At 47.0% G+C, this 19144-nt stretch overlaps 1 protein-coding gene across 1 annotated transcript in view; it reads right to left on the bottom strand.

The window, feature by feature from the left end:
• The window catches only part of PKP1 (plakophilin 1), a 45114-nt gene that overhangs the window by 8950 nt on the left and 17020 nt on the right, over positions 1–19144 (bottom strand). Inside the window, exons 4-11 of the mRNA XM_035347347.1 lie at positions 10614–10758; positions 8668–8875; positions 7730–7907; positions 5564–5678; positions 4261–4416; positions 3981–4157; positions 1709–1862; positions 1017–1203 (exon numbers count right to left, since the gene is read on the bottom strand). Coding sequence (XP_035203238.1) covers positions 1017–1203; positions 1709–1862; positions 3981–4157; positions 4261–4416; positions 5564–5678; positions 7730–7907; positions 8668–8875; positions 10614–10758 — 1320 coding nt within the window. The remainder of the gene's footprint in view (positions 1–1016; positions 1204–1708; positions 1863–3980; positions 4158–4260; positions 4417–5563; positions 5679–7729; positions 7908–8667; positions 8876–10613; positions 10759–19144) is intronic.

Here is a 19144-nt window from a genome sequence, read left to right on the forward strand (position 1 = left end):
GAATGATATTTGCTGGCTGAGGTCCAAACTAAACAAAGAGGCCACTTCTAATGACTGAGAGTCTCTTTGCTGCCATGAAACAAGCGGTAAGTTATACGTAGCTTATCAAAGGATGATGGAGAAGGCATGTGAATGTCTTTTCATAACAGAAAACAACAGGTTACTTGCATAAGGTATTTTAAAACAAAGACAGATGGGAGGAGAGATGAGAGTCTTGGAATGGAGAATACACGGTCAAAGACTGTAAGCTCCATTGTAAGTTAAACACCTATTTGGCCAGAAAAGAGCACAACGCTTGGCAAGGTTTGACAAGTTTTACATAAGGCTACAAGGGGTGTGGACAACAAGCAGGATGGAATTACTACCTGCAAAACTCAAACCAAATCCCAAAAGAAAAGCTGTTGAAGTTCACGGCATGTAGGTGAGTAGACCAGAGGATCTACTTATAAAAACTAGATATATAAAAATATATATGGTTTGTCACAGCTGTATTTTGCCACTTGAGGTGGGTGCTCCAACCGAAAGATGATTAAATCTGAACATTAAATCAAGCATAATACCAATATAAAAGCTGTGCCTGAATCTCAGACCTGACCTTCATGGTAAGAGCTGCAGGAAGCTGTCAGTGAGAAGCCCAGGTGCTAGGGATTCACGTTGCCTTCTGAACTCCCCTGCTTTGAAGACTGGAATTTTTAACAGGGTTTAAGATGTTGGTCCTTCAGTTCCTTTTATACTTTCTTAAAATTCAACGAGAAAATTGCCTGAGGCCCTTTTACAAATCCCACCCTGGATGGCTCATATCTGTTTCCAAGAAACCACTGCTGAGGATTTGTCTCTACCAGCATGCTCAAAATGTATCTGCACTCTCATTTTACAGGTACAGGGAAAGAATAATGCTTCACTGTGGCTCTGAAGTGTTTTCTGAAGGCTCTTATATTAATCTGGCTTTGCACAGAGTACAGGGGCTCAAAGATGTCTTGGTATGACCCTCTCCATGCCTTCTGCCCCAAACTCACCCATTTCGGCACAGGCTTACTACATTATTTAGCATGTTGCTTGTCAGGTAACATTTTCCCAGGTGTGGGTTGGACATGATGAGGTTCCTCAGAGTGTAACAAGCTGATGTCATGATCTCGCCATAGCTGTTGGTATTTCCAGACTGGAATGACAGGAGACGTGATACATCTGGGAGCACCTGGTGAGCTAAAGAGGTGGAATGTTCCAATCAACATTTAAATAAAACCTAGCAGAGGTGAATGACATTATTTGTGTTAGCACTATTCAATGCAAGAATGCAGTGTTATCCCCTGAAGGAGGCACTAATAATGCTGGATGGTAATAGCATAATAGCCTTTCCTTGGTTTTCAGAGCTAAGATGAGCACTGCAGGCTTCTGGAAAGGTAATGACGTTGGTTATGGGTAGACAAATCCAACTCAATTCCCCAAAAACTGTCATCTGCACTACATCCTCATGACCCTGCAGAGTTGTCATTATCTATAAAGCATACCACAGGCTTGTAGAGACTGAGATAGCAGGCATGTTGCTAAGCCTTCATATATCACTTGTAATGGTCCTTTTGACCAGAACAAACGGCACCGTTTTGCCCAGTCTGGCTGAGTTATGGGTTTTATAAAGTGAGACGGGCATATATTAGAGAGGTAGAAACTAGACATTGTTCTGGAATCTACTGGGGTGGAAATTACTTACCCATGGTTTTGTGGAGAATAGGATGTCGGGACATATTGCTCAGCAAAGAAGCCCCAGACCGGACAACTTCAGAGCTGTTGGACTGCAGGAGCCGTGCTATGCGAGGCAAACCTTTTTCCTTCACACCAATCAGTTGGCTCATTGCGCTGGACATCTAGGAGACAGAACAGTGATGTCTCATGACTTCCCATGACTGGAAGGACACAACTGCAATGATGTGCAGGTTCAGACAAACACAATAAAACGCTATAAAATAAGCTATAAAATAAACATCTGCATAACACCTTCTCCTAGCGTAATCCTGCTTACTTTGCCATTTACCCCTCTTCTCCATAGGAGTTTGCAAAGTCAGCCTCCCATCCTCCGTCATACAACTGGGAATTCTGTCCCCTTTCTGGAGGCCTGGGGGTGTGGGGGGGACACCTGGTTGCCTAACTGATATTCCCAGTAGTTGGAGAAATTTTACCTTTCACGTCCACATTGCCCTTGCTCATTTCCCTGTTGTGCCACAGGTAATAGGCTGCTTTGGAGCAGAAACAACTAATGATACCTTTAAGAAACAAGCCAAAGGCCAGAAGTACATATCTTGGATCCTGATTTCATGTTTGTTTACGTAAATCTAGAAGATCTTAGGGTGTAGCCAATGCAGCTGAGTGCTCATGGACTTTGAAGCACATACCAATAATAAATTGCCCACTTATTAATGGAGTTTAATTTGACCTTCTTGACTACTGCACCACCAGGCAGGCTGCTGGAGTTCATCATGCCCCTAGAGGGACACAAGTCCATCAGCAGTGACACAGGAACAGGCTGGAAGGCAACCCCCTTCCATGGGGCTGAGACCCAGTTTCCTTCCCATGCTCCAAGGATGCACAGACACACCAGTGGGACTGAGATGTATAAAGGTGAGAGTGGGAAGAGATTCAGATGTTTCCTCTGAAAGCTAAAGGGTTATAGTAAGCTTTGCAAGCTTCTTCCCCATTTTCTTTTTCCTTTTAGTGACAACAGACCCAGCTGCTCACCCCACCTCCAGCTCTGAGCTGGAGCAAGACCTTTGAAAACAAAAGCCACGTCTACACATCCAGGTCCATCCCAGCCATCCCTGCTAGAAGGCTGAAGTAAGTTGTTGCACAACTTTCAGAACTGTTTTTGTTTGTTTGTTTGTTTGTTTTCTTCCTCCCAAAGAAAACATTCTTGTGTAATGATCTTGATTGCTGAAAGCCTTTTCATTTCCATGGAGCACGTAGCTCCAGCCCTGTGTCTCCGATCAGCTCTACCCTTACTGTGTCAGCCTTCCTCCCCCTTGTTATTAGTGGCACGGTTTTGTTAAATGGGAAAAGAAAAAAAAAAAAATCCCTAAGTATTTCTCATTGAAAGCCTTGTAACAAAAAATAAAGACTCGGAACAAAAGCTCCCAGGAGATCGGAGCTGGCAGGTTAATGCCATCCCAGCAGCACAGGCTCCTTCTGTGAGTCACGCCGTGTTTCTGGGTGGAACGCTTCGCACACGTGACACACCTCTCCTACATACGAATAATTACCCCTTTATCTCCCTAGCCATCTTAATTTAAATTGGAATTGATGAAGTTCGACATAGACAAGTTGGGGTTTGTCCTCGTAAATGCAGCCTGTGAGGACATGCCCAAGGCAGTGATATTGGGCACTGCAAACAGAGCTGCTGTTGTGATGTGTCCCCCGCCAGCCCCGAGCCCCTGCAATGTCCACAGGGTCACACAGCCCGTGCCACCTCCATGCTGCCACTCCAGCATGTACAGGACATTTGCAAGGGTAATTTTACAAGCAGCTCTGATGTGAGCACAATCCACAATCCACAGCACAACCCACCCTGCTATTAGAGCCACCTCCTGCTTAAGAAACACACACACGGGCGGCACACGCACAGGCCTTTAAGCATTCTCCCTGCTTTAAGGACAACTGTCCACATCTGTGCACATCTGTGCACATCCTCACTGGTGTCCTAGGGGAGGGTACCAGTACTATAGATGCTGATGATACGACCTACAGAGTGAGGAAACCCACAGGAGCCCCTGGAAAGGCGCACAGACCTGGGATAGATCCTTGGTGCATTGATTCTAGCCCCCAGGTGAACAAATTTTTGGCATTTATAAGAACCTGAGATGGATCCTGATGGATCTTTCCACTGTGGGAAGACCTCCAATAGTGCAATAGTTTAAGGAGGACGTTTCCCTTCCTGACTACCATAAGGTGCTGACACATTTGGTTGTGTGTCTGCAGAGGAGAGAAGCACTTACCAGCCCCCGGCTCGCAGTGAGGTTCTGCAGGGCTCCAGCACAAGCCTCCAGGGTGGCATCCTTCTTGCTCTGATCCATCAGGGACAGGTAGGTGCGGATGGCATCAGAGTGGTAGAGCCAGCTGGGCCCTTTGGGTTTAAAATCCTCCTCAGGAAGGGGGACACCATACTCGTCATTCTACAAAGAGACGAGAAATGGGAAGCTCAGATCCCGCTCCTCACTTGCAGCCCCTGCCTGGGGCTGAACATCACATTTCCAAGCCCTTTGCAGCATGCCTTACCTCCATTTTGCCACTCCTGCTGTTGAAGCAGCCTGTGAGAGTTTTGTCCATGTAAACGCTCCGGGCCATGTGGTTGAGCTGGGTGTATTTGTTGGGAACTTCGGCATCCAGACGGTAGGAGAGGTTGTGCAGGATGCAGATGCAATTCTCCACAGACTGAAATCACCCCCAGAACAAAAATGCAAGGGTCACATTAGGCAGAAATATGGATCAGCACTGCATATAGCTACAGAGAGGACATATACCATGCCAGAGTTATCTTTTCTAGCAGCTACACTGTGTAAGGTCTTAACAGTGCCCAGAGGGCAGTGGAGGGGAAACGGGAGGAAGAGTAGACATGAATGAAGGCCTCATGGCCCAAACTGAGATCTGATGGATCTCAGGGACCTTGTTAGGTCCCTCTGTCACTGTTCAGTTCCATAGCCAAATTCCAATGATTTTATCCAAGTCATGGCTATAGATTAGGGGATTTATTTTTTTTACCAAGAACAGGCTTTTAAGCCTGCTTTATCTGGATATCAGTGACTGCAAACACCAAGATAAAAAGCAAGGGAGAAATTCACTAGATACCTGCAGCCAACACCAAAACATGCAGTTACATTTCCAAACATCTGGCTTCAGTATCTTTCTGTTGGAACAGTTCTTTTTTGTTTGTTTTGTTTTTGTTAGTTTAAAAAAGCTGCCCCCTAAAGAGGATTTGTTCAATCCTGAGCTCATATGAAATATTTTTGGTTTTAACGGCTATTATACTGGGGACTCTGGGATGTCTGGCTAATATAGCAAGTGTTGAGCTCCTGAAAATGTGCTATAAACTCTATTTTGTTCAAAAAAGTGCCATTTACACACAGTGATCAGTGTCACAGTCAGCGGACTGGTTGAAAGACACCAGCTCATGGCTTCTTGCTGAATGTGACACCAACCTGGGGCTTATGTACCTGTGACCTGCCAGAAGAAGAGACGTGGTGGTGGGAAGGGTGAGAGATGGAGGTTTAGATGCTGGAAGGATCCCGTGTGGGAAGGTGAGGGAGGAGACCATTCTGGGGGCTCGGGAGCAAAATTATTTTGCTGTGGCTCTGTGTTTGGTAAAGGGAAATTGTAAAACAGACATCTGCGTTAGGCCAGGGCACAGCAGATTTGCAATGCTATAACAGATTGCACTGGGATTCGGCAGGACAAAAGCAGCCACAAAGAGTCCAGTCTCCTCTCATGCTTGTGTGAAAGGGATTTGGAGATATTCCGAAAGCTGCACTGAGTAACTTCTGGGCTGAACTCAGGGAAAGAGCCGGGGAGGAGCAGCTGGTACCTTGTCATCAGGTCGGTTAGAAGCCACACAGTTCTGGGCATAAGTCATGACCGAATCGATCAAGCCAGGGTAATTCCTCATGGTCTGGCGCCCCATGTCTGCAGAACTCAGGTTTCTGAAGGAAGCCATGGCAGAGCACGTCAGGAGGGAAGAAGGAGAGAGAATTAGTTGGCTTCACTCACTAGTCTCTATCAGCTCTTTCCTCATTATGGCCCTGATTGAATTTATTTATTTTTTTCTATATTCAGTGAGGCCAGTGTTCTGCTTTCATTTTGGAGGCCTTCTATGTGATTGCAGTGGTGCAGAGCTCTCATGTTGCTCTGCCAAGTCCAAAAAAAAAAAAAAAAAAATGGAGTAAAAAAAAAAGATGGAGTAAAGACCTTCTGGTATTCTTGTGAAAATCAGGAATGTGCAAATGGTTGTAAACATGGAACTACAACTACACAGGGTCTACAGGGCCCGTGTGGGGAACAGGAAGGACCTGCTGAGGAGCAGCAATGGCTCTGACCAGTGGGATTGCCCAGGTCCTAATGCATTCCTGAGCGCCTAGCAGGTTGCTGCCAGGACTGGGGAGTTTTTCCAGTAACAGGAAATGATTTTTTTTCTGCCTTTTTTTTTTTTTTTCTGCCTTTTTTTTTTTTTTTTCTTCCCTGTTTTATTGCCTTGTAGCTTGCAAATGAAAAACAAAGAGAGGTTGGCAGTCGCTGTGAGATATTCACTCCAGGCGTTCCAGAACTGGATTTGATGTTCACTGTGATTTGCAGCCTCTTCATTAACATGAATTCATCTGCAATCCAGAAATGCTTGAGCAGCAATGGCTCGAGCCCAGGGCAAACCCAAGGCTGTTCTCATCCCTGCATGGTGCTGTTGCAGCACAGTGAGTCAGAGCTGGCCTGGCTCCCCCCATGGAGAAGGGGCTCCCGACCCCCTTGCCCCACTTTTCATGCTCCCCATGCCCCCACACCTTCCCAGCTCCCTCGCCATCCTGCAGGGCCGTCCTCAGCAGGATTGTGCTGCTGGAGGCTGCAGGACAGGGGCAGAGCCTGCCTGGAGCTACGCTCCATGGACAGCTGGTTTTACACTGACCCTGCACTCTTTCCTGCATTTTAACGAGCTGTTTTGCCGCATCAGTGGGTTCAGATGGTCTCAGAATGGAGGGCTGCATCCTTCCACACCTCACATCACGACGTGCAGTTGCGTGGGGAAGGTTGCCTTCCAAGACGGGGAAGGGAGCAGCGCTCGCTATCTTTCAGACACGGTTCCCAGCCAGAGAAGACGATAGTATCACGTCTCAAAAGGCCCCTGCCGTGTTCACCCATTTCGTTTCACAAGCAGATACAGCTCCTGCTAGCTGCATGTCTGGTAAGGGTGCGGCCGGCGCTGCGCTCCCTCGGGGAGAGCTTCAGTTGATGAAAGTACCTAATTATACCGGGTAGGTTTTTTTTTTTTTTTTTTTTTCCACTTGTTCCCAGTGAGACAAGGTGCTCGCATCCAAGTGGAGGAGGGTGGTAGGAGAAACAGCAAGTCAGGACGAAGATCCTCTACAAAAGGGCTCTGGCTTTTCTCCGAAAAAGTAAACTACTCCGGGCTCAGCCTGCTCCTCCTCTTTTGGGAGTGACCCATCTGCCAAAATAGGCCAATACACAGCAAGCTGCATGGGCCAGGGGTGGCAGGTAAAGTCCAGGGCAGTGGGACTATTCTGTACTAAAACAGTTATTTAAAATAGTGGGAAAATGCTTGTTTTCCCCATAGAGAGAATTCAATCTTTTTATCACCCAGAACTCAAAGCAGTTTGTTTTCTAGCAACCAGAATTTTCTCTGGAAACCTCAAAATATAAAGGCAAAAAGTGCCAAGATTCCTGGTCTAAGCTGAACGCTGTCAGGTTTCGGTATTACAACTCTCCAATTACAAAGCAATTTATATTTTTTTGAGCAGAGACTTCACAAGAGCAACCCTATTTAAAAATAAACAACACCTACTACAAAAATATTTTGCATACATTTTTTTCTTCACCCTCTGTTAGTCAGGAAAACTTTCTCAGAGAGATTTTTTTATTACTAGCATTGCAGTAAGTGTGGTTTTCAGCTTATTGTAAGAGGATTTAGATAGATACAGCTCTTGTCAACACATGGCAAGCTACACTAAGTCCCTGCTTGATGACTCACCTCAAACACCCTGTGGCATTGAAGAAAACTTCTGGGTCGATAATTTCTCTTGTCCTGTTGCAGCCGCTGTCAGACCAGCCAGAGAAAGGGATGATAACACAGTCTGTCAGGACGGGGAGGGCCTCCTGTATCAACTCTTCCTTTAATTCATCGGTGGAGGAGAGGTTCCAGAGCAGTCCTAGGAAGGAGATGGACACAAGCCCAAGCAGAAGGTCACCACACGTTAGAAAGTTTGAGATCAGAGTGAATTCCACCAAAAAAAAAAAAAAAAAAAAGTTCTTGCTCCCACCATCTGAACTCAGGGTGCTAAACCCCAGTCTCTGCCTGTCCCCATGGGAGATGGGCAATGGGAGTGTGATAGCATAAGGAGGTGTACATCTAAGCATCGTCCCTCCTCCCAGAATTGGTGTTTATTGTAATCATGTTACGGGAGGAAGGCATCTCTTCAGGGATCTCATGGAGGTTTGCACACAGGACCTCAGGCAAAGCTGTGGGGTGACCAACACCAATGAATTGAAGTCAATCCTTCAAGAAAAGGAGACACCCCAACCAGATGACCTGCCCAGCTGCACCGGGATTGCCAATACCCTTGTCCTTCCCTGCACAGGGTCCAGGGGCCAGGAAGGCATGGGGATGGCAGGGCAACATCAGGAAAACCTGGGAGAGGCACAGCCCTGATGAGCACCTATAATTCGGGGAACCTCTGCAGGACATCAAAGGGCCAGGACCTCCTCTGCTTTGTGTCTTAGGTTGCCTTTTCATGAAACAGGACCATAAAATATTCTCTTGCTGGTATGGCAGCACCATGTCTCTCTGTGTTGCGCAGCACAGGCCACTGGCAGATGGGAGCATGGTGCTTGCAGAGGGGTGAGCTCCTCGGAGGCTCGAGGTGTCTGGGCTGACACCAGCTGAGGGGCTCTTGGCAGTCTGTCATGTACCTGTCAGCTGCTTCTGAATTTCAGTGTTCCCTGTCCTCCGTAGGAGGCTCACACACTCCCTTATCCCATTCTGCCGCCGGGTTTCTATCTTGTTGGTCGGATTCCTGAAGACCAAATTTCGGAGGGCTCCAGCCGCTGCCCGCTGTACGTTCTGGTTCGTGCTGCGGAGCAGTTCGACGAGCTTGGCGATTCCCCCGAGCCGATAGACCTGCACCAGGAGAGACATGCTGACGTTGGCGTAGTGTGCAAAGCATCGCCAGGAGAAGGACAGCTATAATTGCAAGGAGTCAGCGTGGAACCTACTCACGGGACCTGGCAGAGAAGGATGGCTGGAGCCCTCAGACGGCACAGCTGGTTCTTACCATCAGTCATGGCACCAGGGTGCTGTCCTTGAGGTTAGAGCTCAGACACTAGAAGTGGATGCCTATGAGTAATGGCCATGGGCTGAATTTTTGGCTGATGTAAACGTGTTTGTTCCCACAAACTTTCACCTACCTCCATCCGTTTACATCAGGCAAAAAAATGTTGCCCTGCCTACAACAAGGGCCATCCATAGCAATGCAATGACATGGCATGGTAATTTACCTGCATCCTGAAATCACAGGCTGAGCTGCGGTCATGGCAGGGTGTAAACACCCTCAGGGGAAGCCAGCAGCAGTGGGCCGTGCTCCAGCAGAGAAGAGGGAAGGATATGTGCAGGGGTGGCACTGGGAAGGGGCTAGAGCCCCGAGCTGCAGGACACTGCATGCACACCACGGGCGTTTGAAGGCAGAGCAAATTCCCTGCTCAAACCAAACCAAACCAAACCAAAACAAAAATAGGTGAGCTCTCCAAAGCACTGGGGGCTCCAGCTGAAGGATTCCCCCTGTGCCAAGTCTGCTGGGGACACAGGCCCACATGGAGCAACTTCTCACACAAAGAAACCTATTGGCTGGAGATTCGCTGACAATAGAAAATGAATGAGTGCATTTTAAAAAAGGGGAAAAAAAAGCAACCAAGTGTGCGCTCAGATGACTCACATACCTGCTCTAACACATCTTTCTGGGAAGCGATGGGACAGGCGGGTGCTCACAGTGTTTTCAACGGTAACGAAGGGTGTGGTCACCCTGCAATTAGCAACTGCAATGTGGGCTGGGGTCCCTGCACTTGGTTCAGCTGCACCGGGGACACAGAGGCACATCTGCACCCTGTGCCAGCATGTGCAGCTCCACCACGTTGCCAGAAAACTGGAAGCCACCTTTATGCAGATGCTGTCTTGAGAAACCCACATTTACATGACTGCAAACATGCCGGGACGGAGATAAACTTTTGTGACAGTCTTGCTACAGCAGGTCCAGCGTTGAAACTGCCTCCCTTGCTGCATGTTGCCATAAATTTAGTAAGCAGAGAGCAAGAGCATAAGAAAAATAAACTTTGCTGTAAGGAGGGCTTCTGTTTGGCCAACCATCCTTGTACGTGACCACTGATGAACCCGTTGGCTTGAATAGGTGGCCAAAATGTCATTGAGCAATGCACAGTGAAGATCACAGTGGGATTTAGGGCAATTTTGTGTGGCTCTGACACTGTAGCTCAGAGATAGCAGAAAATTAATGTGAAAGGAGGTGCAGTTGCCTCCAGAAGACAACTCTGTGTTTGGGTGGCTGCTCCCGTAGCACCCTAACCCTTCAATCTGTATCACAGCAGATTAGGATGATAACATAGTCACAGCCTCCTCTGCTGCCTGGTAACAATTCCTCTGTGTTAAAATACTGACCCGACTGCTATTAAGGGAAAGTGGCCACTAGTAGTTGAAAAACCTACTTAATTATCTCTTGTGTGGGACTAACGTGTTATGAGGCTCCATCATGAAAATCAAAAGGACCTTGCTACTGAGGACAACCAATTTCATCCACCTCATGTGGCACCACATCCAGTATGACAGCAGAGCTCTGAAGGAGTTTGCTCACCTCTTGCTTGGCAGACTCATCCTGGAAGCAGGTGTGCTGGAGGTAATAAGCACCCATGGCCTGGTATTTGTCATCGGAGGAGCACAGAAGTTGTATGGCTTTCTGGATGGTCATTGTACCGCCGTCTATCTCGTCACCACATATTCTATGTTAAAGAGAAATGCAGCATTGATTGAGTTCTCAGCTGAAAAGGCTACTTCAGTACTGGTTGTTATTAGGAAGGAATCAAATACAAAATGCAAAATATTATCACATAAACCATAGAGTGAATCCCTATTGCAGTTCTCAGTCTCAAAAAAGATGATAAAGGTGGAAAAGATACGGTAGGGAACGCTAGGGCTAATGAAATATGGATCCACTCCATCAGCAGAAACAAGGGAGACAGGAAATAAAAGCCTCTGTTTGAGGTGCTAGAAGTCTAATTATGTCTAAGGCAGAAGGATTAGGGAAGAGAGAAGCAGTATTCACTGGTGCTCACATGAAAGAATTAGTGGACAAGGATGAAACCATCTGCCAGTTTATTAGGACAATCTAAAGCAGGCAGATGCTTTTCCCACGACACGTGGTCCTTTGATGTGAGATGTGGTGGAAGCAAAACTGTGAGAGCAGCTGATGGTCTTGGAAGGCTAGACCAGGAAAAGGTGACAGGCATGTCTGGAGTGAAGGAGTGGACAAACAAAGAGTTTATGAAATACTAATAATAGCACTGAGACATCGTGTTCCCAGGGCATGTTTACGTCAGTAGTCTCCAAGCTCTTTGTAAAAGCCGGTCATCGTCATCATCCCCTGTTATAGGTAAAGAATCTGCCTGCAGAGTCTGGAGGAAGGCTACAAATACCTCTGGTTTGGAGCAGGAGCAAAACCTTCTGTAAAATACAAACACCTGGAGAGTTGCCCCCTTGTTTACAAATCTCAAGCCCTTGCTGTCTTTGGCTTGTACTTATTTAGGAGTATTGATATTGATTTCTGATATTTTAACAACATCAAATTAGAAAAAAATGTTTACTTTCATACTGATGAAGGGGCTCTGAACTGCAAAGCTTGTCTTTTTTTTTTCAATTATTTCAGTTAGTCTAATAAAAGTTCTTGTCTTATCATCCTTACCCCTTGGGCTTGCAGCTGGCTGCAGCAGGATCTCAGCTCACGGTGTTAATTTGCACCAGAGCAAGTAACCACACAAAGTTCAGGGCTGAGAAGAGTTGAACCCCAAGCTCCTGTTCAGTTATTACAGCTCCAGCAGTGACAGGATGCAAATGGGAAATATTTTGATAACAGTGGATGAAACCAGAAACTGTGGGCTTTGCTAGGATGGATTGGCATCATCAGACAATCCAATAGACTCTGACAAAACAGACAAAAAATATTTTTAAATGAACCTATTACATTTGAAATACTAAATATTACTAGGAGGGAGTGACTTTTTTTCAAATCTCACGATGGGCAGAATCATTTTAATTGTTCAAAAAAAATGTAAGAATAAAGCTCTATAAAGGACACCCAGATATGGTCACCACCTCCAGCAGCTCACAATTAGTTAAAATATTTTGTCCTCAAATATCTAAAGACTCACCTTCCCACAGCACGGGTCTGTGAACAATATCCTAACTCTATAGCAAAGTTCACACAAAAGCCAACAACTATGCTGTGCACTGAAAGACATGATGAGAGACTCTACATAAAGTTGCACCCAGTTTAAATTACTCATTTAAGCCCCTGTGTAGTCCATGGAGAGAATGGAGAGAACCAGATGCTTCCAAAGAACAACTTTCCTCTCTGTCCTCAGCATTTATCTTAAGACAGGAAGACCTGCCTGCTGGAGATAGCTCTGCCTCTGTTGATATAGAGAAATTAGATGAAATCTTGAATGGGACCTTAAGTGTTCAATAACTAAAGTTAGATGAACTTCATTTCACTTCTATTTCTACTCTAAGAATAACACATCACTTCATCATATGATTCTTCTTCATTTGAACCTCTGCCAAAACATGGCTCCAAGAAACTTCCATTCCACTTGAAACAAGGAAACACAGAATTGGAAAGAAGAAGGTTAAACTAGAAGCTCTGGAACCTCAGAAATCTTTGGTTTGGGTTCAGTCACAGCAAGGTTCAGGATGCTGTGATTTTCCCTTCATCTTTTTTATCTGCTCTGAGACACACGACAGAGCTGAAACACTGACAGCCTCAGCACAGATGGCACCGGAGGGACTTCTCTGAGAATTCAGACCTGGGCCAGCGGGACAGGGAGGGAGGCACATGAATAGAGCTAACAGGTCAGTGGTCATGCAGCATACGTAAATATGCTGTTTTGCCTGGTGGTGGTGGTTTTATTTTTTTTTTTTAAAATGTGTTTTCCAGGTTAAGCAGAACCCTGAACCAGGAGCACTTTTCATGAGAAAGAAGGATGCCTGTTCTGTCTAACAATCGAAGGAAAGCGATTTCCTGCACATCCACCTAATAAGAGGTGCAAGCCCTCTTCTGGCAGGGAAAAACTAGGCAGATAGATCCAGTTCTGCATGGGGAAAGATGGGAAAAGATCCATTTCCTCTGCTGGCTCACTGCCAGGAGCAGTTCACTGAGGGTGAGCAGCTGAGCTCTGTTGTTCCCCCAGAGAAGCAGCAGTGATTTCTCCCAGCTGAGAACAGAATCACCCTGGCAAGGCCCGTGCTAACAGGAGATTGTTCGCCAGCCAGTCAGGGATATTCCTAACCAGATCAACACCATGAGAACAACAGTCTGCTCCAGGACGAATTCTTGGAGCATTGCCATCTCCAACCTGGGCCAACGCGCCTGGTAGGAAGAGCTCCAAAGGTTGCTCTTCTTCCACAAGAAAGAAGCAAGAGACCTCAATTAGAAATGATTCATCAGGAGACAAATTAGATGATCAGATTCAGGTGTGGAAGGGAAACAAATACTTAAGAGTGTCAGTATCACAGAAAGGGAAATTCTCTAGTTTGGTACTAGAGTCTTTTGTTCACTTTGTATTAACAGATTAGTTTGTGTTGAGCAGATCTAAGCCTCCATCCTGGTTGTTAAGGTTGTTAAGCCCTGGGAGAGGAGGAATCTAGAAAACTATAACAAGTCCCATTGTTGGTTAACAAAATGAGAGTGAAGACACTCAAAACCTTGAGTGAACACAGCACGTCCAAGCCTTCCAGAGCCAGGCCATGCAGAAGCAATCCAATGGTGCTGCTCCATGCCAAGCAGCCACATTTGTCCACGGAACTCCACCCAGGTTTTGGTGCCACTGAGAGCTCAGATGAAGCTTCCCCTTGGGCTTTGCTTGGTGGGTAGATACCAGGGAGACGGACACTGAGCCAGGGACAAGGAGATCCTCACCAAGAGCAAGCTGTGGTATGAACCGCACCAGGACAGCATCATGCACAGCTCCCCTGCAATTGCTTTGGATGCAAATGCACCCTGCAGACACGTTCACATCACACAGAGCCAGCATGGTGAAACAGCCATTTTTAGAGGCAGCTTATCCCATATAAAAACAAAACAATATCAAGACGTCTGCTTTTGTACACGGTTCTGTGTTCATGTGTGACACAGTCCTGGAGAATTTCTGCTTTGATACTGATTTCCTTTGGTTAATCCCCCAAAAGAGGAGATCTATCAGAAAACCCCATAAACACCTTTCTGACTCTTTCAATAACTTTTCAATGTTTAAAACATTTAAAACATTTAAAGATTTAAACATTTATTTAAATGTTTAAATATTAAAACATTTAAAACATTTCAATATTTAAAACATTTCCAGAGGAACTGAACGTCTGCCTAGGAATGTATTGTTTCAGGACACACAGTTGCTGTCCCTAAAGTTTAGCCACAGCTCACAGAGGCTGCTGCAGCTCAGCTTGGGCCAAGCCAGGGTTACCACAGGCAGGTGTGACCATATCTGAACGGCGCTTTTGCAATATTGAAAATCCAAAAGGTTCCTCCAGCCTCCTCTGTAGCCACCAGCCAGGTCCTTAACAGTGTTGAACCAAAGGACTACATATTGCCAGGTCCCTTGAGAGGCACTTGCTTTCACCTGAGCAATAATGACATTTTTTATGTTCTTTCTCCCATGCATAGAGAACACCAAAGGGGAAAGCATCAACGTGTTAAAACAAGGCCGTGGGTACATGTAGTATAATGGAAGACAACTCATATTGTGGGTGCCCATTGATGGCTCCTGATCTGCATCAGCAACCCCTGTGCTGGGGAATGCAAGCAATCACTCCAACTCTCCTCTTCACCTTTACAAAGGAGAATGCCCCAAATCCTTCACAAGGGCTGGGTTTGGTCTGGCTTCTCAGTAGCACCTCCAGCTGAGGCAATCACCTGGGTCTCTGGAGTGCACAGAGAGGCACTGACTTTGCCAGCAGGTAACTCACTGACCTACCCAGATTTCAGCTCCCTTGGCCACTGACATCTCTGCAGGGGCAACGGGGGCACTGGCTCAGATGCAGGCACCTCCTGTTGGAGCAAGGTGCATGCAACCAGTTGGATATGGCACAGATTTCTGCCGAGCCACCTGCACCGTGTGTCACCAACCCAGCCGGGACTGTCGGTCCCATCTGAACACAACACACAAAGCAACACACAAGATACCAAGTGCACCACATCTGCAAGCAGAGCTAAAACATCAGCCAGTGGCAGCACTACTCTTCCTGTGCTTTGAGTTCCAGCTGGAGGAGGAAAAAGACTCAAAGATTTATAGGATGTATTAAATATCACACCCTTTATTACTGCTTCTCGTTATCACTACTTGGTGAGCCAGGAGGGTGTAGAAGCTTCACTCCCCAATCGCACGTTATTTAGCTAAAAGCTGCTGACTAGTTCCAGATGGCACGCTGCCACTTGGAGCGTGTTGCCACAGCAGAAAAGTGCCGTCTGCCAGAGGAAGTGGTTAAGAGGGGCTACCATTATGTGTGTCTTCACGAGGTGCTGGAACCACAGCTGCTGCCACCTCCCAGGACAAGAGGGTGCAGATCTGCAGGGTGTCACAGCAGCCCAGGAAGAAGGGTGCTGGGGAGAAGGGGGTGCTCTGGCCACCAGCAGGTCTCCCTCCAGCTCCACCAGGCAGAAGGGCTCGCTCCAGAGAGCTGTATTCTGGCAAAATATGTATGGTGCACTTTGGTAATTGCTTTTGGGCAGGAGCCACCAAATTAACCCACGAACTTCTGAGCCCAGGGCTGAGATGCTGAGCTTGGAAATGCTGTTGCAGACATCACATAATGCTTACACAGGCTTAAGCCCCTGAGTGGCTGTAGAGAAGTGTGTCTGGAAGGGACATCCCAGCTCTGCTCATTGAGGCAGGGCCGTAACCACAAGGATGGTGGAAGAGAAGGGATTTCAGGAGGAGGTTTCTGGCAGCAGGTCTGTGCTGTTTAACCCCCCGACCTGAACAACCAGTGCCAAACTCAGATTTAATCACCAGAGCCAGTGTTACGGGGCGGGTAAAACCCCACAGCATGCTTTACTTTATGGCACAGGCTTTTTCCCCAAAACATTTAGGTGTTAAACTACTCAACAGCTGGCAGGAGGAAAGGGACTTTCCTCACCTAGAGTCATTGCTGTAAGAGGAGGGACTCTTCTGAGAGACAGTTATTGAAGAGACAGCTCTTCCATGTCTTATAAAGCCAAAGCTGGTTCAATAAATAGAAATAATCGCACAAACATGAACAATTCCAGAAATTATGTAACTTTGTGACCAAATGCTGTTTCTGCTGGAGGGACTGCTCGGTACACAGAGCTGGAGAGCTCTCACTGCCCGGTATTTAGATATCCACACACCGCTCTCACTACCTGAGAACGCCAAATGTCCCCCTTCTCATCTCACACCATCCAAAGAGAAGATCAGACCCAGAGCAGGAGAAACCTCAGGAGCAGAGCTCTTGCACCAGCACTGACACTGTTCAGAGCCACCGCATTACAGAGCAGCTCCTTAATAAACAGAGACCCAGTGGCTCGCCGGTGCCACCAGCCCTTCTCACCACAGTGGAAATCTCCCCATCAGATCGCCTCCCGGAGCCTGGACACCACCGGGCCTTTCCCTTGCTCACTGAGACTGTTTGCCAGCCTGCAGACAACTTATCCACATACACAGGAGGTTCATAGGGTGAAAACTGAACACAAAGGAAGAACAGAGCCTCGGACAGGGAACTCTAGCAGCTATTACCCAGCTAAGCCCTCTTCCGGCATGCAGCCGCTAATAATGGGTTGCCTACGAGCAAACTTCTCCCTACCCAAAGATTAGGCTACCCAAATGCAGATCAGCTCCAAGTGCAGACTCCTCCGACCAGAAATGGTCCTACACAGAAAAGAGAGCCCAGGCATGGTCCTAACCCATCTCCAGAGGGCCCCTTCACAACAAAAGCACACCCCAGACCGAGGCTAACAGCAACCTGCCACATCTCTGTAAGGGCAGCTGGCCTCCCAGATGCATCATTTTTCCAAAGAAGACAACTCCTTAGTATGTTACTAAAATGATAACGACAACAACTGCCAACCTCAGCTCCTTTGAGCCAGGAGCAGAAGTGCTTGCACAAACTGCTCCCCAAACCCATCCGGCTCTGCAGTGAGTCTCATGCGAAGCACGGGGGTGTGCCCTAGCCAGATCAGATTCACGCAGGGGACACAGCCCCCGTTGAGCCCAGGACTTGAAGCCCTCGTTTCCACACCAGAACCAGTTCTGCCAGATGAGCAATGCCCCAAGCCAGGAGAACTGTCTAAATGCAGCCACTCCCTGACCAAAGGGCATCCAGCACTGGGGAGTATTCCTCCCGCAACAGCAGTTCTCCCTCTCTTCGGAAAGCGCCATTATTCTTCTAGTGACCTCTCCAAAGCAATGACCAAGTCTACAGCCATAACGCTACACAGCACAGTGGAAAAGCCTGCCTGGGACTGATTTCTCAGAAGCCTCGGTTTCCCCACGCAGAAGCCAGCTGCAGCCCCATGTTCAGTCGTTCTGCCATCACTCCCACTACACCTTTATGCTCTTTACTCAGAAATTCCCTGGAACAAGTTACCTCCAGTTTATGTAATGTCTCCATTTCCCATTCCAGAGGAATTACAAAGCTTCTGAAATGAGCAAGCCAACTCCACTGGTGCTCCAGGTTGGCTAGGGCTACATTTGCATGTGTTAAATTGAAGGGAACTGGGCACATGGGAAGCCAAGGCTTCATGTCAACATGCTAACGGGCAAGTGACCTTCATTGGCATACACACTCTGGGACCTATTTCCCCTACTCAATGTGAAATGAAGGTGGTTAAGCAGAGAATTAGCTATAAAAATCTGGAAATTGACATTCAGATGTGAACAAGGGCATGATCTGGCTCACACTGCTGACTGTGAGGGGGGATTTTCTCAATACCTGCAACACACCTTGGGTCAGAAGCTCAATAAAATCCAGCCTTTGGTGTGAGCTGTAATAAAGGCTATACTCCCTGTTAAATAGCCTCTTACTTATCCTGCAATGTGCAAATTCCCTTCTGCACCAGGGACCATGAGAAAAGAGATCAGGGCCTTCCAGGATTTGTGTGACAAACTGCAGGGACTATGTGGGAGATGGGACATCTGAGGTGGTGCAGAACAAGTCCCATTTGCCAGCGATGCAGCAATGGTGGTGCAGCAGCCCCTGGGAACACCTATGAAAGATGCAAACCCTCTTTCCCTAGCCCAATAAAGCACCACAACTTTGAACAAGATGTTTTCCAAGACTACTTAAGCACCAGAATGTGTTTTATGCTCCAAAGATAGAGGCAGGGTGGCTATCAGCATCAGGGCAGCTTTCAATAAACATCACTGCAGTCCATCAAAAGCCCGCTGATTATTATTATTATTATTTTTGTGTGTGTGTGTGTGTTTTGTTTGCTTGTTTTTTTGGTGCTTGTTGTTGTTTGTTTGTTTGTTTTGTTGGGTTTATTTTGGGATGAAAGCTCTGCTGCATTGCACAGAAATATCAGCTTGGTGGTGTCTGAACCCACTGGTTCGTTTTACATTCCCTACTGTTGTAGGAAATGTTTGCAAGAAGGAACCTGGTGCTAACTGAGATATAAAGGACAATCCTCCATAATTCCTGTTTCAAGGGAACCGAATGCTCTGGACAGGAAGGAAGTGAACAGCTTCCATTTTTTCCTCTTTCCTAGCCAGGTAAATAATTCCAATTAGGAATCAGTTAGGAATCAGTTTCTGACTCATTTTTTTCTGGAACCTAAATCAGACTTTCTGGGGGAATGAAGCAAGGACTGGGTGGAAAGCCAGAAGGGTGAATATGACTGCTCACCAGGTTCTCAGCTCTGCTCTGAGTCAGACCCTCAGGAACCAGCTCCTTAGCTTTAGTTGTTTTTCTGCCAAAGCAGAGCAGTGTGACACCCAAAGTGCACATCAGCATTTTCACTCTTCACGTCCCCACCCTCATCTTGCAAAGGAGCTGTCAGCCAATACCACCACCGAGACACCGGCCATCATCTTGTCCAGCATCCCACAGCTGCAGCAGAGACATTCACACCGAGCCAACCACACTGCTTTCCCTCCGTAGTCC

The sequence above is a fragment of the Oxyura jamaicensis genome, chromosome 26 (genome assembly GCF_011077185.1).
Source record: "Oxyura jamaicensis isolate SHBP4307 breed ruddy duck chromosome 26, BPBGC_Ojam_1.0, whole genome shotgun sequence".
In the NCBI taxonomy this organism is placed as follows: Eukaryota; Metazoa; Chordata; class Aves; order Anseriformes; family Anatidae; genus Oxyura; species Oxyura jamaicensis.